This window comes from Mustelus asterias, chromosome 21, assembly GCF_964213995.1.
Source record: "Mustelus asterias chromosome 21, sMusAst1.hap1.1, whole genome shotgun sequence".
NCBI lineage: Eukaryota > Metazoa > Chordata > Chondrichthyes > Carcharhiniformes > Triakidae > Mustelus > Mustelus asterias.
This window is the reverse complement of record NC_135821.1, coordinates 9525460-9551303: the sequence shown is the minus strand read 5'-3', so window position 1 is coordinate 9551303 and position 25844 is coordinate 9525460. Positions and strand designations below refer to the sequence as shown.

The 25844-nt window shown below is 49.3% G+C and overlaps 1 protein-coding gene across 2 annotated transcripts in view; it reads right to left on the bottom strand.

Annotated features, from left to right (window-relative positions):
- LOC144509096 (circularly permutated Ras protein 1-like) overlaps window positions 1–25844 on the bottom strand; it is a 128697-nt gene that overhangs the window by 51958 nt on the left and 50895 nt on the right. For both annotated transcript variants that reach the window (XM_078237441.1, XM_078237442.1), the window contains 3 exons: window positions 22340–22429; window positions 15106–15257; window positions 13744–13825 (listed from right to left, as the gene is read on the bottom strand). In XM_078237441.1, the coding sequence (XP_078093567.1) occupies window positions 13744–13825; window positions 15106–15257; window positions 22340–22429 (324 nt within the window). The remainder of the gene's footprint in view (window positions 1–13743; window positions 13826–15105; window positions 15258–22339; window positions 22430–25844) is intronic.

Sequence of the window (25844 nt, the reverse complement as noted above, 5' to 3'; positions counted from 1 at the left end):
AGAAGGTCTCCCACATTGCTGTGGTCTACTTTGCCCTTCACAAACTAGCTCTGTATCCAGGTGAGGAGCTTCCTGAGGACGACTTTGAGGCGCGGCATGAGTTCTCGGATGAGGGGGACATGCCTGAGGGTGCTGAGGAAATGTCTGCTGAGGAGCCTGAGGACGGAGGCCAGGCAGTGGCAAGGGTGCAGGAGGGTAAAGCCACCCTCACTGCCTTTCGCTTCATGGATGAAGATTAGCTCACTGGCATACCGGGTGATCCCATTCCCTACCCCCACAATGCACATCAGAGGTGGCGGCAGCCTCCTGCCTTCTATTCCCTGTTCCCGGAGATGCCCATGGCAGGCGTCCTCTGGAGGTCTGAAACCCATAGGGTCCTGGCCTACGTTCAGGTGGCACTGATGTTGTGTTACTGATGCGCGTTATCACACACGAGGCTTGATGCTCAGGAAATAAAGGCTTTTATTTGCTGTAACAAGGCAGCTACTAATTATATACACGATCCCAGACTGAGGGGTCCCAGACAGAGCAGAGACCTTTATACCTCTCCCAGGAGGCGGAGCCCGACTGGGATGTACCACAATACTATAATACAAGGTGTAACAACTCCACCCTAACCCCAACAGCAACAAGTAGAACAACCCATTCCTAACCCCAACAGCAACATATATACATACTTGTAGTACTGGCCAGACCCTGGCTCAGTACTATCTAGTGGGAACCAACGATGGTTCACCACATTCACCCCTCCTTTGAAGACAAAGGCCGGCGGGGTACAAAAACAGAATAATTTGTCATCAGTCTATAAGTTTAGACGGTCAGGGGGACCGCACCGTTGTTGTGACCTCCTCAATACCGGCGATGACACCGGAGTAGGCACTTGCGGTGGCGTTCTCCCCAAGGCGATGTCCAACTGTTCCTCCACAGACTCACGGGCCGGTTGACCCTGAGGTGACGGTAATCCATGGAGTTCCGACACGCCCTGAAGTGGCGACCATCCTCTGGACTCAGGCAAGCTGTACACGGGAGTAAAAGGTCCCGATGCTGCCCGCGCCGTGTCCGGAGGGGAAACAAGAGTTATGGGGTTTGTAACAGGGGGTATGGGAGCGACAGGGGTTGCTACGTCCCCTGCTGGCGCCAGGTCTCGGATCGAGACCGTGTCCTCTCGCCCGTCAGGGTATACCACATAGGCATACTGAGGGTTGGCGTGGAGGAGGTGGACCTGTTCGACCAACGGGTCAGACTTGCGGGCCCTTACATGTTGCCGCAGGAGGACAGGTCCTGAGTACGTCAACCAAGACGGTAATGAGGTCCCCGAGGAAGACTTCCGAGGGAATGAAAACATCCTCTCATGGGGAGTAGCGTTGGTTGCCGTACACAGGAGTGAGCGTATGGAATGGAGCGCATCAGGGAGCACCTCTTGCCAACGGGAGACTGGAAGGCTTTTTGACTTCAACGCCAGTAAGACAGCCTTCCAGACTGTAGCATTCTCACGTTCAACCTGTCCGTTACCCCGAGCGTTGTAGCTCGTGGTTCTACTAGAGGCAATCCCGTATGAGAGCAGGTATTGCCTCAAGTCATCGCTCATGAACGACAAGCCCCTGTCGCTGTGAATGTAGCTGGGGTACCCGAACAGGGTAAAAAGATCACGGAATGCCTTGATAACCGTGGCAGCGGATGTATCAGAGCAGGGAATAACAAAAGGGAATCTAGAGTACTCGTCAATGATGTTGAGGAAGTACACATTCCGATCTGTTGAGGGAAGGCGGCCCTTAAAATCGACACTCAGTCTCTCGAAGGGACGAGTGGCCTTGACTAATTGTGCCCGGTCAGGTCGGTAAAAGTGCGGTTTGCATTCCGCGCATACCGACAGCTTCTTGTTATGGACCTGACGTCCTCCACCGAGTAGGGCAGATTGCGGGCTTTTATAAAGTGGTAGAGCCGAGGGACCCCAGGATGGCATAGGTCATTATGGAGAGCCTGCAAACGGTCCTCCTGTATACTGGCGCATGTTCCACGTGAGAAGGCATCCGAGGGCTCATTGAGTTTCCCTGGACGATACATGATGTCATAGTTATAGGTGGAGAGTACAATTCTCCGCCGCAAGATCTTGTCGTTCTTGATCTTGCCCCTCAGCATGTTATTAAACATGAACGCCACGGACCGTTGGTCCGTGATCAGGGTGAACCGTTTTCCCGCCAAGTAATGGCGCCAGTGCCTGACGACCTCCACAATGGCCTGGGCCTCCTTTTCCACCGCTGAATGCCGAATTTCGGGGCCTTGGAGGGTGCGGGAAAAAAATGCGACGGGCCTGCCCGCCTGGTTAAGTGTGGCGGCCAGGGCGAAATCAGATGCATCGCTCTCCACCTGAAAGGGGATGGACTCATCAACAGCGTGCATCGTAGCTTTCGCGATGTCGGCTTTTAATTTATCGAAGGCCAATCGGGCCTCTGGTGCTAGGGGAAAAGAAGTGGACTTAATGAGCGGACGGGCTTTGTCCGCGTAATTGGGAACCCACTGTGCATAATAAGAGAAGAAGCCTAAGCATCTTCTCAGTACTTTTGCACTAGCAGGCAAGGGAAGTTCAGAAAGGGGGCGCATACGGTCTGGATCAGGGCCAATGACCCCGTTTTCCACCACGTATCCTAGGATGGCTAAACGGCGCGTACGAAACACACACTTCTCCCTGTTGTAGGTCAGGTTCAGGCGAGATGCAGTGCGTAGGAAATTCAGGAGATTTGTGTCGTGGTCCTGCTGGTCATGGCCGCAGATGGTGACATTATCCAGGTACGGGAAGGTAGCCCGCAGCCCGTTCTGGTCCACCATTCGGTCCATAGCACGCTGGAAGACCGAGACCCCATTGGTGACACCAAAGGGAACCCTGAGAAAGTGATACAAGCGACCATACGCCTCAAAGGCCGTGTATTGTCGGTCCTCTGGGCGAATGGGGAGTTGGTGGTAGGCAGACTTGAGGTCTATGGTGGAGAACACCCGGTACTGCGCAATCTGATTGACCATGTCAGATATGCGCGGGAGGGGATACGCATCCAGCTGCGTGTATCTATTAATGGTCTGACTATAGTCAATGACCATCCGGGGTTTGTTCCCACTCTTGACCACCACGACCTGCGCTCTCCACGGACTAGCACTGGGTCGTATGATCCTTTCTTTGAGGAGCCGCTGAACTTCAGATCGAATGAAGATCCGATCCTCAGCGCTGTAACGCCTACTCTTAGTCACAATGGGCTTGCAGCCTGGCACAAGATTCTGGAACAGGGAGGGTGTGGTGATCTTCAGCGTCGAGAGGCTACAGGCGGGGCGCGTTGGGCAATTTGGAGGCTGCTGTTCTCCCACTGAAAGCGAAGGGAGTGGCCCACCGTACTGTAGGGTTACACTCCTCAAGTGGACCATGAAGTTTAGTCTGAGAAGTATTGGCGCGCAAAGGTGCGGCAACACGAGGAGCTTGAAACGCTCGTAAACTGTGCCTTGCACCGTTAAAGTTACCACGCAACTCCCTAGCACGGTGACAGACCGGGACCTTAATGCCATAGAAATTGTCTGTTTGACAGGTTGAATCCGGAGTCCACACCGCTTCACAGCGTCTGGGTGGATAAAGCTCTCAGTGCTCCCGCTGCCAAACAGACAATAAATCAAGTGGTCGTTTACCTGAATGTCCATCATAGACTTGTCAAGTCTATGAGGCTTGGCCTGGTCCAGGATGATCGACGCCACCGTTGGTTCATGAGCGCCACTGCAGGCAGCTGAAATTGACGAGGATGACCCCTGCTGGTCGTTCGCGGTCAGTGCCAACCAACATGGCCGCTCCCATAGGTCGCACGTGGGTGATGGCGCCAAACTCAGCGACCCCTGGTGGTCACACATCTCCGACTTCGTCGACCGTAATGGTGTCGTCCTGGCCTCGCACGTGGACGAAACCCTCGACGATTTCGACGACGAAGAACCGGGCTCTGAGGAATCGCAGGCCGCACTACTGTTCCTAGAAGCAGATTTAGATCGGCACACTTTCGAATAGTGCCCCTTCTTACCGCAGGCGGAGCACAACACAGCTTTAGCGGGACACCGTTGCCGAGTATGCTTCGCTCCCCCACAGAAGTAACACCGCGGGCCACCCGGAGCTGCTGCCGTCGTCTGGCCCGAGTGTGAGCACGCCATCACGCAGCATTTAGAACCCGAGGGACGAGGAGGGATTGGCGACTGCTCCTGCCACGTTGTCTCCACGTGGTCTTCAGGATACAATACTAGGCTTTTGGAGGCCGTCTCCAGCATCTCCGCTAGTTCTATTGCCTGGGTAAGGTCAAGGTTACCTTTCTCCAGTAGTTTGAGTCGAATGTACGACGATCCGACTCCCGCCACAAACGCATCTCGAGCGAGGTCGTTCATATTCTGCTCGGCCGACACAGCTTTGCAGTTACAGCCCCTGGCTAGCTGTAGGAGCTCGTTCGCGTATTCCTCCATCGTTTCGCCGGACTGCCGTCGTCGAGTGGCTAAGAGGTAACGAGCGTGTATTTCGTTGGGCGGTTTAATATAACGCTTCTTCAGAAGCTCGAGGGCCTTTGTGTAATCGGTGGCCACACGGATCGCGAGGTAGATGGTGTCGCTTACCCTCGCATGGAGGACCCAGAGTCTGTCATCATCTGTGGTGACCGCTGCGGAGGCTGCCAGGTAGTCCTCAAAACACTTCAACCAGTGGTCGAAGGTGTTAGAGGCGCCCACCGCACGTGGATCTAGTGTAAGGCGTTCAGGCTTCAGTATCTGCTCCATACTCTCTTTTTTTTTTCTTCTTCGACGAGAGTTTATTTACAGCAAATAAAATTGATGCGCGTTATCACACACGAGGCTTGATGCTCAGGAAATAAAGGCTTTTATTTGCTGTAACAAGGCAGCTACTAATTATATACACGATCCCAGACTGAGGGGTCCCAGACAGAGCAGAGACCTTTCTACCTCTCCCAGGAGGCGGAGCCCGACTGGGATGTACCACAATACTATAATACAAAGGTGTAACAACCCCACCCTAACCCCAACAGCAACAAGTAGAACAACCCATCCCTAACCCCAACAGCAACATATATACATACTTGTAGTACTGGCCAGACCCTGGCTCAGTACTATCTAGTGGGAACCAACGATGGTTCACCACAGTAACCTTGTTCTGCCCGTTATGCCTGAGTTGCGTCAGTCTCAGGAAGGGGCAGGGGGCAGTCAGTTAGGCTGATCACTCCGAGGGTCTCATGGTTGTAAGACCCAAGGCTGTGCTCCTCCATTAGCTTGTGGGCCCCTGCTTTATGGGATGGAGCAGCAGCTGGGGTGAGCTCCAGAATCTTCACCATCATCTGGCGCTGCCAGTCCTAGAAATCCATCACTGTCTGTATCATGCAGGTGAAGCCTTCAGCCATGGTCCTTGGGGACCTTGCCATCTTTCGGACTTGATCTGACCTCGAGCCCCAGACTTTCCATTATGGATGCCATCCTTGCAGTGTTGGCCTGGGTGCCACCCATTGTCAGCACCAACTCCTTATTCCTTCATTCGGCCTTGCAGGAGTGTCGCTGAGTGTCATATTCCCAGCTCTGTCTTTACATCTCAGGCAGCTGAGGGACGAACGTGTCCAGAGCACGACACCGCCAGCTGAGTCCTGGAATCCAGCAGACCTTTGACTGTCCAATCCCTGTGACATTCCTGCCTGCACTTAATGGGGATCAGCGGCAGTGTGGCGCTCATCGGATAGTGACCCAGAAGCTTGCCTGCTAAGGTCACCTCCTGAGGTGTGTGTTGATGGATGGTGCAGGTGAAGCCGTGATGCTTCTGTGTCCTCCGAGGTCGTGTTGAGGGTGGGCGGTGTGACCCTGCTGGTGAGTCGGCCAGGCTGATCATGTGATGTTCTTGCAAAGGTCCGGGATACTCACTGAGTTTGGTCATCTCGATGCAGGTGCAGAGGATCTTCACTTTTCTCGCGCACACCCAACTTGTTCTCAGCACAGGCTCATTCCTGCATCTCCCCTGGCACCACGTGGGGTCGTGGTTACATTCCGAGGGCTGACGGCAAGGTGGAACACAGAGAGGATACAGACAACACTTACCCTGGCAGAATGAAGTAGGTCATTTATCTTCTTGTGGCATCGTGCCCCTGTCCTCTTGTGGAGGATTGCTGGCACTGACCATCTGCGATGTACTGTGACCCTCTCCCGGGCGGAGTTTGTGATCTTGCTGGAAGGTCTCCTGAGGGCGGAGTGTGGCCTTCCTCTCCTCCACCACATCCTACATTCTGGTTAGGGCCCCTCCCAAAAGCTTGGGGCCGGCTTCCTCGCTGCCATCCTCCTGGTGTGAATGAGAGCTATGGCGCCGTCTAAATGCAGTGCCCCCTTAATTGAAGTATTCAGATGACCCCCAGCATGGGCAAATCAGACACTTCGTGCCACAGGCACAGGAATCACATCGTTTTTCATGCCGAAAATGACACATAGCCTAGCGCTTGGAAAATTCCACCCAGGAATCTCGCACCATGTTTCACTCAGGGATTTGACTTGTCCAATATTACGAGCTGGGACCATAACTATATAGGCTTAGTTCTCAGAAGACAATCCAGCCTGTATCCTTTCTGTGAGATCCTAAATAAATATTTCTCATCGGTATTTACTGTTGAGAAAGACATGGATGTTAGGGAACTTGAGGAAATAAACAGTGATGTCTTTAGGAGTGTATATATTACAGAGAAGGAGATGCTGGAAGTCTTAAAGCACAGCAAGATAGATAAATCCCCGAGACCTGATGAAGTGTATCCCAGGACATTGTGGGAGCCTAGGGAGTTCCCTAGCAGAGATATATGAATCATCAACAATTACAGGTGAGGTGCCTGAAGATTGGAGGGTGGCAAATGTTGTGCCTTTGTTTAAGAAGGGCTGCAGGTGGGAACTACAGGCCAGTGAGCCTAACATCTGTACTGGTTAAGTTGTTAGAAGGTATTCTGGCGCAGGATCTACAGGCATTTAGAGAGGCAAGGACTGATTAGGGACAGTCAGCATGGCTTTGTGAGTGGAAAATCATGTCTCATGAATTTGATTGAGTTTTTTGAAGGGGTAACCAAGAAGGTAGATGAGAGCAGTGCAGCTGATGTTGTCTACATGGACTTTAGCAAGGCCTTTGACAAGATACTGTATGGTAGGTTGTTGCATAAGGTTAAATCTCACATGATCCAGGGTGAGGTAGCCAATTGGATACAAAATTGGCTTGATGACAGAAGACAGAGGGTGATTGTGAGGGGTTGTTTTTCAAACTGGAGGCCTGTGACCAGTGGTGTGCCTCAGGAATAGGTGCTGAGTCCACTGTTATTTGTCATTTATAATAATGATTTGGATGAGAATTTAGGAGGCATGGTTAGTAAGTTTGCAGATGACACCAAGATTGGTTGCATAATGGTGTGGTGAACCATCGTTGGTTCCCACTGGATAGTACTGAGCCAGGGTCTGGCCAGTACTACAAGGATGTACATATGTTACTGTTGGGTTCTGCTACTTGTTGCTGTTGGGGTTAGGGTGGGGTTGTTACACCTTTGTACTGTAGTGTTGTGGCACATCCCAGTCGGGCTCCGCCTCCTGGGAGAGGTATAAGAGTCCCTGCTCTGGCCGGGACCCCTTCAGTCTGGGATAGTGTATATAATTATTGGCTGCTTCATTACAGTAAATAAAAGCCTTTTATTTCCCGAGCATCTGGCCTCGTGTTTGAGAAGCGCATCAATTTTATTTACTGTTGTTAAACTCTCGTCGAAGAAAAAAAAAAGAGAGTATGGAGCAGATCCTGAAGCCGGAACACCTTACACTACATCCACGTGCGGTGGGCGCTTCTAACACCTTCGACCACTGGCTGAAGTGCTTCGAAGACTACCTGGCAGCCTCCGCAGCGGTCACCACAGATGATGACAGACTCCGGGTCCTCCATGCGAGGGTAAGCGACACTGTCTACCTCGCGATCCGTGCGGCCACCGATTATACTAAGGCCCTCGAGCTTCTGAAGAAGCGTTATATCAAACCATCCAATGAAATACACGCTCGTTACCTCCTAGCCACTCGACAACGGCAGTCTGGCGAAACGATGGAGGAATATGCGAACCAGCTCCTACAGCTAACCAGGGGCTGTAACTGCAAAGCTGTGTCGGCTGAGCAGAGCATGAACGACCTCGCCCGAGATGCGTTTGTGGCGGGAGTCGGATCGTCGTACATTCGACTTAAACTATTGGAGAAGGGTAACCTTAATCTTACCCAGGCAATCGAGCTAGCGGAGATGCTCGAGACGGCTCCAAAAGCTTAGTATTATATCCGGAGGACCATGTGGAGACAATGTGACAGGAGCAGTCGCCAATCCCTCCTCGTCCCTCGGGTTCGAAATGCTGCGTAATGGCGTGCTCACACTCGGGCCAGACGACGGCAGCAGCTCCGGGCGGCCCGCGGTGTCCCGCTAAGGCTGTGTTGTACACCGCATGCGGTAAGAAAGGGCACTATTCGAAAGTGTGCCGATCTAAACCTAGGAACGGCAGTGCGGCCTGCGATTCTTCAGAGCTCGGCTCTTCGTCGTCGAAGTCATCGAGGGGTTCGTCCACGTGCGAAGCCAGGACGACGCCATTACGGTCGACGGAGTCGGAGGTGTGTGACCACCAGGGGTCGCTGGGTTTGGCGCCATCACCCACGTGCGACTCATGGGAGCGGCCATGTTGGTCGACACTGACCACGAACGACCAGCAGGGGTCCTCCTCATCGATTTCAGCTGCCTGCAGTGGCGCTCATGAACCAACAGTGGCGTCGATCATCCTGGACCAGGCCAAGCCTCATAGACTTGACAAATCTATGATGAATATCCAGGTAAATGACCACGTGATTTATTGTCTGTTTGACAGCGGGAGCACTGAGAGCTTTATCCACCCAGACACTGTGAAGCGGTGTGGACTCCAGATTCAACCTGCCAAACAGACAATCTCTATGGCATCGAGGTCCCGGTCTGTCACCGTGCTAGGGAGTTGCGTGGTAACTTTGAAGGTGCAAGGCACAGTTTGAGCGTTTCAAGCTCCTAGTGTTGCCGTATCTTTGCGCGCCAATACTTCACGGACTAAACTTCATGGTCCACTTGAGGAGTGTAACCCTACAGTACGGTGGGCCACTCCCTTCTCTGGCAGTGGGAGAACAGCAGCAGCCTCCAAATTGCCCAACGCCCCGCCTGTAGCCTCTCGACGCTGAAGATCACCACACCCTCCTTGTTCCAGAATCTTGTGCCAGGCTGCAAGCCCATTGCGACTAAAAGTAGGCGTTACAGCGCTGAGGATCGGATCTTCATTAGCTCTGAGGTTCAGCAGCTCCTCAAAGAAAGGATCATACAACCCAGCGCTAGTCCGTGGAGAGCGCAGGTCGTGGTGGCCAAGAGTGGGAACAAACCCAGGATGGTCATTGACTATAGTCAGACCATTAATAGATACACGCAGCTGGATGCGTATCCCCTCCCGCGCATATCTGACATGGTCAATCAGATTGCGCAGTACCGGGTGTTCTCCACCATAGACCTCAAGTCTGCCTACCACCAACTCCCCATTCGCCCAGAGGACCGACAATACACGGCTTTTGAGGCGGATGGTCGCTTGTATCACTTTCTCAGGGTTCCCTTTGGTGTCACCAATGGGGTCTCGGTCTTCCAGCGTGCTATGGACCGAATGGTGGACCAGAACGGGCTGCGGGCTACCTTCCCGTACCTGGATAATGTCACCATCTGCGGCCATGACCAGCAGGACCATGACACGAATCTCCTGAACTTCCTACGCACTGCATCTCGCCTGAACTTGACCTACAACAGGGAAAAGTGTGTGTTTCGTACGCGCCGTTTAGCCATCCTAGGATACGTGGTGAAAAACGGGGACATTGGCCCTGATCCAGACCGTATGCGCCCCCTTTCTGAACTTCCCTTGCCTGCTAGTGCAAAAGCACTGAGAAGATGCTTAGGCTTCTTCTCTTATTATTCGCAGTGGGTTCCCAATTACGCGGACAAAGCCCGTCCGCTCATTAAGTCCACGACTTTTCCCCTAACGCCAGAGGCCCGATTGGCCTTCGATAAATTGAAAGCCGACATCGCAAAAACTACGATGCATGCTGTTGACAAGTCCATCCCCTTTCAGGTGGAGAGTGATGCATCTGATTTCGCCCTGGCCGCCACACTTAACCAGGCGGGCAGGCCCGTCGCATTTTTTTCCCGCACCCTCCAAGGCCCCGAAATTCGGCATTCAGCGGTGGAAAAGGAGGCCCAGGCCATTGTGGAGGCCGTCAGGCACTGGCGCCATTACTTGGCGGGAAAACGGTTCACCCTGATCACGGACCAGCGGTCCGTGGCGTTCATGTTTAACAACACGCAGAGGGGCAAGATCAAGAATGACAAGATCTTGCGGTGGAGAATTGAACTCTCCACCTATAACTACGACATCATGTACCGTCCAGGGAAACTCAATGAGCCCTCGGATGCCCTCTCGCGTGGAACATGCGCCAGTATACAGGAGGACCGTTTGCAGGCTCTCCATAATGACCTATGCCATCCTGGGGTCCCTCGGCTCTACCACTTTATAAAAGCTCGCATTCTGCCCTACTCGGTGGAGGACGTCAGGTCCGTAACAAGAAGCTGTCGGGTTTGCGCGGAATGCAAACCGCACTTTTACCGACCTGACCGGGCACATTTAGTCAAGGCCACTCGTCCCTTCGAGAGACTGAGTGTCGATTTTAAGGGCCCCCTTCCCTCAACAGATCGGAATGTGTACTTCCTCAATATCATTGACGAGTACTCTCGGTTCCCTTTTGTTGTTCCCTGCTCTGATACATCCGCTGCCACGGTTATCAAGGCATTCCGTGATCTCTTTACCCTGTTCGGGTACCCCGGCTACATCCATAGCGACAGGGGCTCGTCGTTCATGAGCGATGACTTGAGGCAATTCCTGCTCTCATACGGGATTGCCTCTGGTAGAACCACGAGCTACAACCCTAGGGGTAACGGACAGGTGGAACGTGAGAATGCTACAGTCTGGAAGGCTGTCTTACTGGCGATGAAGTCAAAAAGCCTTCCAGTCTCCCGTTGGCAAGAGGTGCACTCCATTCTATTCGCTCCCTCCTGTGTACGGCAACCAATGCTACTCCCCACGAGAGGATGTTCTCATTCCCTCGGAAGTCTTCCTCGGGGATTTCTTTACCGTCTTGGTTGACGTACTCAGGACCCGTCCTCCTGCGGCGACATGTAAGGGCCCGCAAGTCCGACCCGTTGGTCGAACAGGTCCATCTCCTCCACGCCAACCCTCAGTATGCCTATGTGGCATACCCTGACGGGCGAGAGGACACGGTCTCGATCCGAGACCTGGCGCCAGCAGGGGACGTAGCAACCCCTGTCACTCCCATACCCCCTGTTACAAACCCCTTAACTCTTGTTTCTCCCCCGGACACGGCGCGGGCAGCATCGGGACCATTGCTTAACCCTTTTACTCCCGTGTACAGCTTGCCTGAGTCCAGAGGATGGTCGCCACTGCAGGGCGTGTCAGGACCCCATGGACTACCGTCACCTCAGGGTCAACCGGCCTGTGAGTCCGTGGAAGAACAGCTGGACGCCGCCTTGGGGAGAACGCCACCGCAAGTGCCTACTCCGGTGTCACCGCCGGTATTGAGGAGGTCACAACGACGGTGCGGTCCCCCTGACCGTCTGAACTTATAGACTGATGACACTTTATTCTGTTTTTGTACCCCGCCGGCCTTTGTTCTCAAAGGAGGGGTGAATGTGGTGAACCATCGTTGGTTCCCACTGGATAGTACTGAGCCAGGGTCTGGCCAGTACTACAAGGATGTACATATGTTACTGTTGGGTTGTGCTACTTGTTGCTGTTGGGGTTAGGGTGGGGTTGTTACACCTTTGTACTGTAGTGTTGTGGTACATCCCAGTCGGGCTCCGCCTCCTGGGAGAGGTATAAAAGTCCCTGCTCTGGCCGGGACCCCTTCAGTCTGGGATAGTGTATATAATTATTGGCTGCTTCATTACAGTAAATAAAAGCCTTTTATTTCCTGAGCATCTGGCCTCGTGTTTGAGAAGCGCATCAAATGGACAATGAAAAATGTTATCTAGGATTGCAACGGGATCTTGATCAATTGGGCCAGTGGACTGATGAATGGCTGATGGAGTTTAATTTGGATAAATGTGAGGTGATGCATTTTGGTAGATCGAACCGGGGCAGGACTTATTCAGTTAATGGTAAGGCGTTGGGGAGAGATACAGAACAAAGAGATCTAGGGGTACAGGTTCATAGCTCCTTGAAAGTGGAGTCACAGATGGACAGAGTGGTGAAGAAGGCATTCGGCATGCTTGGTTTCATCGGTCAGAACATTGAATACAGGAGTTGGAATGTCTTGTTGAAGTTGTACAAGATATTGGTAAGGCCACATTGGAATACTGTGTGCAATTCTGGTCACCCTATTATAGAAAGGATATTATTAAACCAGAAAGAGTGCAGAAAAGATTTACTAGGATGCTACCGGGACTTGATGTTTTGAGTTATAAGGAGAGGCTGGATAGACTGGGATTTTTTTCCCTGGAGCATAGGAGGCTGAGGGGTGACCTCCTAGAGGTCTACAAAATAATGACGGGCATAGATCAGCTACATAGTCAACATCTTTTCCCAAAGGTAGGGGAGTCTAAAACTAGACGGCATTGGTTTAAGGTGAGAGGGCAGAGATACAACAGGGTCTAGAGGGACAATTTTTTCACACAGAGGCTGGTGAGTGTCTGGAACAAGCTGCCAGAGGTAGCAGTAGAGGCGGGTACAATTTTGTCTTTTAAAATGCATTTAGACAGTTGCATGGATAAGATGGATATAGAACGATACGGACCAAATGTGGCAATTGGGACTAGCTTAGTGGTGTTAAAAAAAAAGGCGGCATGGACAAGTTGGGCCAAAGATCTGTTTCCATGCTGTAAACCTCTATGACTCTATGACAATCACCTCATCTCAAAAGCCAGTCTAATAAACCTGCATTGCATTCTCTCTGAAGGCAAGTATGTTGTTGCTTAAGTAAGGAGACCAAAAGAACAAAGAGCAAAGAAAATTACAGCACAGGAACAGGCTCTTCGGCCCTCCAAGCCTGCACTGACCATGCTGACTGAACTAAAACCCCCTATCCTTCCAATGAAAACTGCAGTACTCCAGGTGTGGCCTCACCAGGACCCTGTATAACTGTAATAAGACTTCTTTCATCTTCTACCCCAATCCCTTTGTGACAAAATACTAACATTCCCTTTTTGCCTTCCTAACTGCTTGTGTTGCTGGATGTAAAATTTCTGTGATTGATGTATAAGGAAACGCAGCCTTCTCTGAATGCAAACATCTCCCTGCCTCTCACCATTGAAAATACATTCGGAATTTGCAGTTTTCCTACCAATGTGGATAACTTCACACTTTGCCACACTGCTTTTGCTCACTTACTAATCCTGTATCTGTGCTTCTGCAGCCCCTTTGCACCTTCTTTACTGCTTACTTTTCTACCAAACTTTGTATCATCAGCTTGTTTGGATACACTACCCTTAACCCCTCCTGAAAAAGCAACTTGAGGAACCTGTTTTTTCCCACTTTTTTATTTTCTGCAATTGACATTCCTATTTTTTAAATGTTTAAACAATATTTCTACTAAAGTCCGAGCACATAAAAACCTAATCGTTAAATTCCAACTGACCTTAGAGCCTTGTTTCTGGGAAGCCATCGCTATGGATACGAGTGCTGCTGGGCCCAGTGCTGTAGCACCGCACTCTTGCAATCTGCAGATACACCAGAGGACATGAACAATGCAGATACAAGTCACATATTTCCTCTCATTAAAATAAATACATTTTTATGTTCTGATTAAGTGAAAGCAATGTAAAGGAGGAACCCGTTCATACAGCGCCCCCACACCTACATCAATGGTACAGTCAGCAGCAAGACCCACAACCTGTACAACAAATGTTGCATTCTCCAATGATATCAGTGATCACCACAGGACCTCACTACACAAACAAATGCCTCCTCATTTCATTTCTCCAATTTCAGGGGTGGAGGGTTCCACAAATGACCGAAGCGAGGTTGCGTCCTGCTTCCAGAGCCCTCATTGGAACCCCCAGCACACGAACTCTCACTAAGGTACCAGTTCTACAGGCACATATTCCTCACTTGGATACAGTGCCACAGACTCTGACTTTTGCTGGGGTACAGATGGAAGATAGACTATGCTAATAGCTACAAACAAATTGAGGAAGATCAGGAGCACTAGTGAACTATAGTCTTAGCTGCTGGATTCACTTGTAATTGATTACAGTTGTTACAGTGATGTAACTGGAATGGAGAGATTCAAATATGGAGCTATGAGAAAGATGAATGTGGGCAGTTAATGAATTACACTTTCAAGAACTTTGGGGTGGAAAGAAAGATTGAGTTAGGGCAGTATTTTGCAAAGACAATTGGATTAGTGGTGTTTAGAGTTGAAGATCCTGGTAATGGTTTTGAAAGGGAGGCAGACAGTTACTGAGAAGATGGTACCATTGATTCTGGCATGAAGACCAAAGAGAGATTGGACTGGACGTAAAAGGAGCATGAGTTGTATCTCTAGGACTAGAACAGGGGAGAGCCTGAGGGTTGGAGGTCAGTCTCTCTCATCAGTGTTGTCCGTGAAATCAATCCATTTTTTAAAAAGAAACCAATGCAAATGTGGGAAAATTCTAACACAGATTAACCTTGCATTTTATTTGAACTTCTTTGAAAGTTCATCAACCTTCTTCTCATCATCCTCCTAAGAGGGGAGGCAGTGGCACCAGCATTTCGACTTTGCGGGGACTGCAACAATACGAGACATCGAGAGAAAAAGAGACAGTTGGAAGCAAATAGGAAAGAGATGAAGAGAGAGTTCTCAGTGCTTTTGGTTTAAACCTTTCATCTGAATTTGGTTCCACTGGAAATATGTTGAGTGAAATTAAACAAATTACAAGAATTTTTCTGTTGAATTATTTCCAACATTCATATTTTCTCAGTTCCACCAGATAATTCTTACAAGAAAGTTACTCACAGGTGTATGTGACGATGTAGGGCATCCCTGCTCTCTAAAACACAATGCGGCAGAGCTGCCTGGACACCCTGTGTCTTCAAATAATTTTGATCAATTAACTCAAAGTCCTGTAGAGTCTGCGGGGTGCTCAGTCCATCTCCATAGATTGTTACCTGTGAAACCAATCAAATTTGGGTAAGTCTAACATTGTTTTACGTTGCAATTTTGCTGAGATTAAAATGAAATATGGCAAACTTCAATGGAATGAGAAATTAATTGATGCAGTTACCTGGGTTTAGATGTTTATGGATGATTCAAAAACTGCTGGAATTATTCAAATAAGCATTTTGCATCATGCAAACCAATACACAATGGCCTAGGGATTTGCTACAACCCGCCATCAAAATGGTTACACCTAATGCACCCCCAACATTAGCCCTCAATATAACAGAGCCGAACAAACCTGGGCCTACCATTAAATAGGCGGGGCTTTAGGCCAGAGATGACAGAATAGGACATGGAAAGGAGCCAAAAGTAAATAGTCACTAATCCCAGAGTAGTGCTGAAAGTCTGTAGGATTGCAAAGTTAATCCCTTATTCTAAAAAAGCAGGGAAGAATATACATAGCAATTGCAGGCCTCAGTTTAAGGTCAATTTGGTGGAGAAGCTTTGGGAAACAATAATCCTGGAGATAATGAACAGCAAGATCAAAGAACAGTACAGCACAAGAAGAGGCCCTTTGACCCTCCAAGCCTGTGCCAATAACAGCACTCAGACAAACAGAGACCAATGAAGGAGTATCAGCATGAACTGGTCAACTGCAAATTGATTTTGACTAACTTGACTGTTTTGAGGCAGTAACAGAGAGGGTGAATGAGGAAGTGCTGTTGGTGTGCTGTATATAAACTTTCAAAAGGTATTTAATATCATAAAATCATAGAATCCCTGCATTGCTAGAGGGATGGGGTTTAAAAACAGGGAGGTTATGTTGCAGCTGTATAAGGTGCTGGTGAAGCCACACCTGGAGTACTGTGTACAGTTTTGGTCTCCTTACTTGAGAAAGGATATACTGGCATTGGAGGGGGTGCAGAGGAGATTCACTAGGTTGCTTCCGGAGTTGAGAGGGTTGGCTTATGAGGAGAGACTGAATAGACTGGGGCTATATTCATTGGAATTAAGAAGAATGGGGGGAGATCTTATAGAAACATACAAGATTAGGAAGGGAATAGATAAGATAGAAGCAGGGAACTCGCTGGAGTTCAGACAAATGAGGGGGGATCTCATAGAGACTTATAAAATTCTAACAGGGTAGATACAGGGAAGATATTCCCGATGGTGGGAGAGTCCAGAACAAGAGGTCACAGTCTGAGGATTCAGGGTAGACCATTTAGGATGGAGGTGAGGAGACATTTCTTCACCCAAAGAGTGGTGAGCCTGTGGAATTCATTACCACAGGAAGTAGTTGATACCAAAACATTGAATGTATTCAAGAGGCGGCTGGGTATAGCACTTGGGGTGAATGGGATCAAAGGTTACGGGGAGAAAGCAGGATTAGGCTATTGAGTTGGATGATCAGCCATGATCGTAATGAATGGTGGAGCAGGCTTGAAGGGCCAAATGGCCTCCTCCTGCTCCTATCTTCTGTGTTTCTATGTTAACCTGCATACCAGGGGCAATTTAGCACGGCCAACCCACCTAACCTGCACACTAGGGGCAATTTAGCACGGCCAATCCACCTAACCTGCACACTAGGGGCAATTTAGCACGGCCAATCCACCTAACCCGCTTATAACGTGCCACGTGTTTGGTTTGTGTTCGCAAATTGAAGTCCAAAAAATAAAAGCCACAGTAAAAGTAGCAAATAGATACAAAATAGAGATGGGGAAAGAAAAACAATTGCTTTTTGGTCTGGTTCCCCCTCATTCAGTATTGAGATCATTGCTGTGTAATGACATGCATCAATGACTTGCTCTTGGGGTTACAGGTATATTTTTGAAATCTGCAAATTATATGAAATTTGGAAGTGTAATAAACAGCGGGAACATAAAGAGAATGGTGGAATTGGCACACATATAGCAGATGAAATTCAACACAAATGTGGTAGGAAGCATGAGGCGTGACAATATAAATTAAACAGTACAGTTTAATAAGGAGTGCAAGAGCACCGAAACCTCATATACTTCTGCACAAAACTTTGAAACAGACAGGACTAATCAACACATCATAGAATTATAGAATCCCTACAGTGCAGAAAGAGGCCATTCAGCCCATCAAATCTGTACTGACTCCTCAAAAGAGCATCTTACCCAGACCCTTCCCCAATAACCCCACATATTTACTTCCCTGATCCCCCTAACCTAAGGCACGAAGAAGCAATTTAGCACGGCCAATCCACCTAACCTGCACACCTTTGGACTGTGGGAGGAAAGAAGAGCAGTGGGAGGAACCCCACGCAGACACGGTGAGAACGTGCAAACTCCACACAGACAGCCACCCAAGGCCAGAATCAAACCCGGGTCCCTGGCGCGATGAAGTAGCAGTGCTAACCACTGTGCCACAAAGCTGTTTAATGAAACATATAGTATTCTGGGCTTAGAAGTCAGAAATTATGCTAAGCCTGTATTAAAATGTCTGTTCTGCCACAGCTGAAATATTAAGCTGGATGTTAAGGGAATGGAGCATCTCTGTGGAGGTTTATAAATGTCAGCCAGTACCCATTTCAGGGATTCTGAAGCCCAATCTTCACAACTCCCATTTTCATGGGTTAGGGTGCGGGTTAATCACGACCATCATCCCAGTACCAAAGAAAAGCCAGGCAGCGTGTCTTAATGACAATCACCCAGTAGCTCTGACATCCATCATTATGAAGTGCTTCAAAAGGCTAGCCATGGCACAAATCAATTCCTGCCTCCCATACTGCCTGGATCCACTACAGTTTGCCTATCACTGCAACAGGTCCACAGCAGACACCATTTCCCTGGCTCTGCACTCAACCCAGGAACACCTAGATAACAAAGACACCTATATCAGACTCCTATTCATAGACTACAGCTCAGCCTTCAACACCATTATTCCTACAAAACTCATCTCCAAACTTTGTGGCCTGGGGCTCAGCACCTCCCTCTGCAACTGGATCCTAGACTTCCTAACCACAGACCGCAGTCAGTAAGGATAAGCAACAACATCTTAGAATAGAAATTTCATAGAAACCCTACAGTGCAGAAGGAGGCCATTCGGCCCATCGAGTCTGCACCGACCACAATCCCACCCAGGCCCTACCCCCCACATATTTACCCGCTAATCCCTCTAATTTACGCATCTCAGGGGCAATTTTAACCTGGCCAATCAACCTAACCCGCACATCTTTGGACTGTGGGAGGAAACCGGAGCACCCGGAGGAAACCCACGCAAACACGAGGAGAATGTGCAAACTCCACACAGACAGTGACCCGAGCCGGGAATCGAACCCGGGACCCTGGAGCTGTGAAGCAGCAGTGCTAACCACTGTGCTACCGTGCCGCCCCTCCTTGATCATCCTCAACACCGGTGCCCCACAAGGCTGTGTTCTCAGCCCCCTACTATACTCCTTACTCACCTGTGACTGTGTGGCCAAATTCCTCTCCAATTCGATTTTCAAGTTTGCTGATGACACCACCGTAGTGGGTCGGATCTCAAACAATGATGAGACAGAGTACAGGAATGAGATAGAGAATCTGGTGAACTGGTGCGGCAACAATAATCGCTCCCTCAATGTCAACAAAACGAAGGAGATTGTCATCGGCTTCAGGAAGCGTAAAGGAGAACATGCCCCTGTCTACATCAACGGGGATGAAGTAGAAACGGTCGAGAGCTTCAAGTTTTTAGGTGTCCAGATCACCAACAACCTGTTCTGGTCCCTCCATGCCGACACTATAGTTAAGAAAGCCCACCAACGCCTCTACTTTCTCAGGAGACTAAGGAAATTTGGTGTGTCAGCTACGACTTTCACCAACCTTTACAGATGCATTCTTTCTGGTTGTATCACAGCTTGGTATGGCTCCTGCTCTGTCCAAGACCGCAAGAAACTACAAAGGGTTGTGAATGAAGCCCAATCCATCACTCAAACCAGCCTCCCACCCATTGACTCTGTCTACACTTCCAACTGCCTCGGAAAAGCAGCCAGCATAACCAAGGACCCCACATACCCTGGACATTCTCTCTTCCACCTTCTTCCGTCGGGAAAAAGATACAAAAGTCTGAGGTCACGTACCAACCGACTCAAAAACAGCTGCCATCGGACATTTGAATGGACCCCCCTCGCATTAAATTGAGCTTTCTCTACACCCTAGCTAAGACTGCAGCACTACATTCTGCCCTCTCTCCTTTCCTTCTCTATGAGTGGTATGTTTTGTCTGTATAGCGCGCAAGAAACAATACTTTTCACTGTATACTAATGCATGTGACAATAATAAATCAAATCAAATCAAATCAACGTGCTGGTTCCATGGAAGCCACATGACTCCTCATACTCTTCATAAGAGAGCAAGAGTTGTCAGTCAAGCAATGTTTTCTGTGGATGCAGCTGCTTCAACATTCTAATGTATAGCTAGGCTCTCAGCCATGCAAACATAATGAGGTTTGCTTGAGTGTCCAGACATAGACTGTTGAAACAGTTGAAGCCCAGGGCAAACATTGCTTGATTGATAGCTCTTGCTCTCTGATCCATTCTGTCAATTGCATAATGTTCCTTCGTACAAAGAAGGATGTTTCAAATGCTTGCTGTTTCTGCTACTGATACTTTAAAGAAACTGGATGATTGACACATTTATAGGGCTGTTAGTGAAAGGAGGTTTTCTGATAAGAAAGTAAAACATTATGAAAAAGGTTTTACATTTTTTGTACCCATCATATTGTTACTAGAATGTTCATTAGTTTTGTAGAGTGTATCTAGGGTGAATGGACATGGAAGTGCCTTTGCTTGGTATGGAGGATATGAGGAGCTATAGGGTGGGTAGGAGCATGAGGAGGGATGGGGAGTGTGTGTGCATTTGTGTATGTGTAGCGGGGGAGAGGGGGGGGGGGGGTGGTGGGGGCAGTGGGGGGGCAATTGAGGGCTAGAGATCGGTTCTTTGTTTTGGGACTGGGACAAAGTGCCAGAGCCTCAAGGCAGATCTTGTAATCAGCTCACCACAACTCCCAGCAGCCTGTGCTGTCTCCAAATTCTTTTTGGGGTGGAAGGCGTGACTTTTGTTAACCGCCCACTTCCCAAATATAAACCATGGGGCGATTCTCCAGCCCCGTGCATCCAAGCGCAAATCGTGTCATGGTCAGAGAGTCACACGAGGGGGGCCAAATGCAACTAGTGCCTGGGAGAACCCCAAGCCCCCCCACCCCGCCCCATATGGCGAGTTGGGTAATTTCTGACCTTGGCTACCAGCTTGGAGATGAAACTCAGCCCATTAGTGCCCAACTGCACACTCAAGGAAGGACATGAAAGCTTTGAAGAAGTTTCAGGGGGCATTTCGTAATTCGTTCAGAGTATTTGGATTTTGCTGACAAGGCCAGCATTTATCTGAGAAGGTGGTGGTGAGCTTCATTCTGTGTGATGAAGGCACTCCCCCACCGAGCTCTTATAGATAATGAACTCCAGGAATTTCGCTAGCAACGGTGAAGGAACAGTGTTAGAACATAGAACATTACAACGCAGTACAGGCCCTTCGGCCCTCGATGTTGCGCCGACCAGTGGTACCAATCTAAAGCCCCTCTAATCTACACTATTCCAATATCATCCATATGTTTATCCAGTAACCACTTGAACGCTCTCTACGTTGATGAGTCCACCACTGCTGCAGGCAGGGCATTCCACGCCCTTACTACTCTCGGAGTAAAGAACCTACCTCTAACATCTGTCCTATATCTCTCACCCCTCAATTTAAAGCTATGTCCCCTCGTGCTAGCCAACACCATCCGAGGAAAAAGGCTCTCGCTATCCACCCTATCTAATCCTCTGAGCATCTTGTATGCCTCGAGTAAGTCACCTCTTAACCTTCTTCTCTCTAATGAAAACAACCTCAAGCCCCTCAGCCTTTCCTCATACGATGTTCCCACCATACCAGGCAACATCCTGGTAAATCTCCTCTGCACCCTTTCCAACACTTCCACATCTTTCCTATAATAAGATTTCCAAGTCAGGTTTGTGTGTGACTTGAAGGAGAAATTGGAAGTGATGATGATTCATGCTTTTGCTGCCTTTGTCCTCCTCAGTGATAGAGGTTGCGAGTTTCCAAGGTGCTGTCAAAGGAATTTTGGTAAGTTGCTGCAAAGGATTCGGCAGATGGTACATACACCTGCCACAGTGTACCGAAGGTGGAGGGAGTGAATATTTAAGGTGGTGATTGCAATGCTGATCAAGCGGCTGCTTTGGCACTAAACCCCTCAAGCCTGCTCCTCCATTCAACAAGATTGTGGCTGATCTGATTGGAGCCTTCTGTCTACCTCACCCCCACCCCCTTGCTTATCAAGGATCTATCCACCTGTGCCTTAAAAATGCCCAGGTTCTGCTTCTACCAACTCACTAATAAGCTTCAGAAGAGAACGGGAGAAATACTTGAAGGAATAGAAATGGACGGCACGGTGGCACAGTGGTTAGCACTGTTGCCTCTAGAGACCCGGGTTCAAATCCGGCCTTGGGTGACTGTCTGTGTGGAGTTTGCACATTCTCCCTGTGTCTGCGTGGGTTTCCTCCAAATGCTCCAGTTTCCTCCCGCAGTCCAAGGATGTGCAGGGTAGGTTGATTAACCATGCTAAATTGCCCCTGAGTGTCCAAAGATGTGCAGGTTAGGGGATTCACCATGGGAAATGCGTGGGGTTACAGGGATAGGGTGGGGGGGAGGGCCTGTGTTAGATGCTCTTTCAGAGAGTTGGTGCAGGCTCAATGGCCTCCTTCTGCACTATAGGGATTCTATGGTTCAATGACAATCTAATTGATGGTAAAATAGGTCCGAGGAGTGAATAAACTTTTCATAATTCCTATGTTCCCAATTAATTATTACACATTTGACAAATCTTTTACTAAAGGGACAGAAGTCTTCAGAATGGCCTTGACTATGGCATGATGCCCAGCATACTTTAACAAAGTGTGGGAATCACAAACACCCTTATCCTGACCACTGCCATCACTGCATGTCAGAACATATCAAGTACATATCTCTCAGGGGGAGGACAGCCTTTACAGCTCCACGGTCACAGTTTGGCCATTCTGTTTCCCCTCATCTACCTCATTGTTGAAGGTAACCAAGGCGACTCTTGTTCGAGGTGATGTTTCAAACAGATAGTCGAGAGACTGGGCTACAGCTTCTTGTACGGCCTGTAAAAAAGTAGCAAAAACAAACTGATTAGGAAAGAGCGGCTTGCTTCACAATTACCCATCCCGTCAGTTCCCTAATTATCCATGACTTTTCCCAACATCTTTCATTCCGTCTCATTTGGCTCTGGTCAGCACCAGGTGCGGTAGAAAGGTGAGCCGCTTTGGGGAGCATCTGTAAATGCCAGTCAGTGCCAGTGACACTGGTCAGTGCCAGTGGGGCTGGGCGTTGTCAGTCAGGCTGGGCGGTGCCAGTGAGGCTGCGCAGTGCCAGTGGGGCAGGGTGAGGCCATTGCAAGTTTGGTGGAGAGTGACCAAGTGAGGAAGGGTGAGCAGGGATTGATGTAACACAATTGGGCAAAGTTGGAAGGGATGGTGCAGATTAACTGGGTGCCCTTTAAATGTGGCACCCAGCCCGTCAAGCCAAGAGGTAACCATGGAGACGGCAACATCCTGCCAGCCCCTGGAATGAGATTTATCAAGTTACTTACAGACGCCCAGGCAGGCAATTAGCTGAAGGACAGAAGATTACATGTGGTCAGCTGTCCGCTACACAAGGAAATCTCTCCCACTAATGAACCCGCCACCAAACTAGATGCAAACAAAAGCGGGGAAGCTGGGGCCTGTGCAAAATGAGGAGGTCCATGCCCATGGCAAGAGCAAGGGGGCTGTGCTCCAGAACAGGAGTACAGCCGAGGTCTGGAGACGTAGATCGCGTGTGCGGGCGAGAGGGCATGTGCAGGCGAGAGGGCGTGGGCGGGCGAGAGGGCGTGGGCGGGCCAGAGGGCGTGGGCGGGCCAGAGGGCGTGGGCGGGCCAGAGGGCGTGGGCGGGCCAGAGGGCGTGGGCGGGCCAGAGGGCGTGGGCGGGCCAGAGGGCGTGGGCGGGCCAGAGGGCGTGGGCGGGCCAGAGGGCGTGGGCGGGCCAGAGGGCGAGGGCGGGCCAGAGGGCGTGGGCGGGCCAGAGGGCAAGGGCGGGCAAGGAAGTCATGTGTGAGATGGACAGTGTGTGTGAGAGAGAGAGAGAGAGAAAGAGCATAATTCTGCATTGTTCCCAGTCCCACAGTTATCATTCACCCTCACACAGCAATCTTCTCTCTAACCCACTCTCTCAGCGGCCGAGAGTGAATAAGTGAACACTCTGAGGCTGGGAGTGAACCAGATGCTCCCACTCACCCTCATACACTGTCATCTTTATTCATTACTCATGTTTATTTACAATTATCGATTTATTGCATTGACATTGGATGGGTTTTCTTGCCCTTCCCCCTGGGGGGGAATGGTCCAGTCCCACTGAAGTGGATCCCGTACAGCGGGTTCACTGGCAGCAGGGACCGTGAGCCATGCAAATTGCCATTGACTTTGATGGCACCAGAAGATCCCACCGGCAGCCAATAGCTTACCCGCCATGGTCAGTGGCGGATTAACCATTAGGCTGAGTGGGCTTAAGCCTAGTGGCCCGGAAGGGAGGGGGGCCCCGAGAGCAAAACAAATCACTAAGTGTTCAGGTGAGCGTTCATTTTCGGCACTGAAGAGGATCAAAATCCATTTGCGCTCAACAATGAGCGATGAGAAACTTAGTCATCAGGCACTCATGCACATTGAATCAGACATGCTTCGATCTGTTGGTTTACATGCTGTTATCAACACTTTTGTAAACCAAAAAACACGGAAGCTTTTTAAAGTACAAATGTAAAGAAAATGAAAAATAAATGAATAAAAGGGCTGTAATTGATTCATAGAACTTTATGATATTATACATGTAATACATTATACATAGTACAACGATATAAGTTATCTAACGTCACTTAACGTCACTTTATTCTATTCAACGAAGGGTGGGGCAGGGGGCAAGGTCAGGGGGCCTTACTATAGCTCAGCTGAGGGGTCCGGGTGGTAGTTAACCCGTCACTGCCCATGGTAAAGTCTGGTTTAAACTAACTTCATTGTTAGGTGGGAGCTAGGATGTGGCATTAGTAAGGATAAACATAATACACTCTTCCCCCCCACTTCTCTCCTGCCCTGTTTCAACCTGGCCTCAAAAAACATCCTGACCACTCCCACTCGCCTGTCCATTCCAACCATTTTATAGCAAGGATAGCGTGGTATCCAATCAGTTGACTTGCTGACAATCTCAATTAACTGTTAATTTAAAACATGCCGATTTCAGTGCCCACCTGGTCTATCATGAGGGATGTATCTGTGGTTCAGCAAGAATGTGGTGCGCTGGCTACTCCTCATAATTTACATTTCTCTCCACTCTCCAAAAATACAGCCAGTGGAGGGGCCCTAAACTCCAGCCCAGTGAAAAGAAATCGAGGAGTACACTTGCAGGGAAATAGGTGAAAAACAAAGAAACAACTGAGTCGTGATAATGGGAGAATTTACATCATTAATATCCCAGTTTATACTCAGATAATTAAACAGCAGAGAAAGGAAACAGTTTCCCTGGAGATTCTTAACAATTATGTTTTTAGCCAGGCAAAGAAGACGACATTCCTGGATCAGGTTCGATGGAATGAAGTGTCTTAAGTGTCAGTTGACAATAGTTATAGTCATAGAGGTTAACAGCAAGGAAACAGGGCCTTCAGACCAACTTGTCCATGCCGCCCAGTTTTTACCATTAAACTAGTCCCAATTGCCTGCGTTTGGCCCATATCCCTCTGCACCCATCTTACCCATGTAACTGTCTAAATGCTTTTTAAAAGACAAAATTGTACCCGCCTCTACTACTACCTCTGGCAACTTGTTCCAGACACTCATCACCCTCCGTGTGAAAGAAATGTCCCTCTGGACCCTTTTGTATCTCTCCCCTCTCACCTTAAACCTATGCCTTCTAGTTTTAGACTCCCCTATCTTTGGGGAAAGATGTTGACCTTATCCATGCCCCTCATTATTTTATAGACCTCTATAAGATCACTCCTAAGCCACCTATGCTCCAGGGAAAAAAGTCCCAGTCCATCCAGCCTCTCCTTATAACTCAAACCATCAAGTTCCATTAGCATCCTAGTAAATATTTTCTGCACTCTTTCTAGTTTAATAATATCCTTTCTATAATAGAGTGACCAGAATTGCACACAGTATTCCAAGTGTGGCCTTATCAATGTCTTGTACCACTTCAACAAGACGTCCCAACTCCTGAATTCAATGCTCTGACCAATGAAACCAAGCATGCCAAATGCCTTCTTCACCACTCTGTCAACCTGTGAGTCCACTTTCAAGGAGCTATGAACCTGTACCCCTAGATCTCTTTGTTCTGTGACTCTCCCCAACGCCCTACCATTAACTAAGTCCTGCCCCGGTTCGATCGACCAAAATGCATCACCTCGCATTTATCTAAATTAAACTCCATCTGCCATTCGACAGCCCACTGGCCCAATTGACCAAGATCCTGTTGCAATCCTAGATAACCTTCTTCAC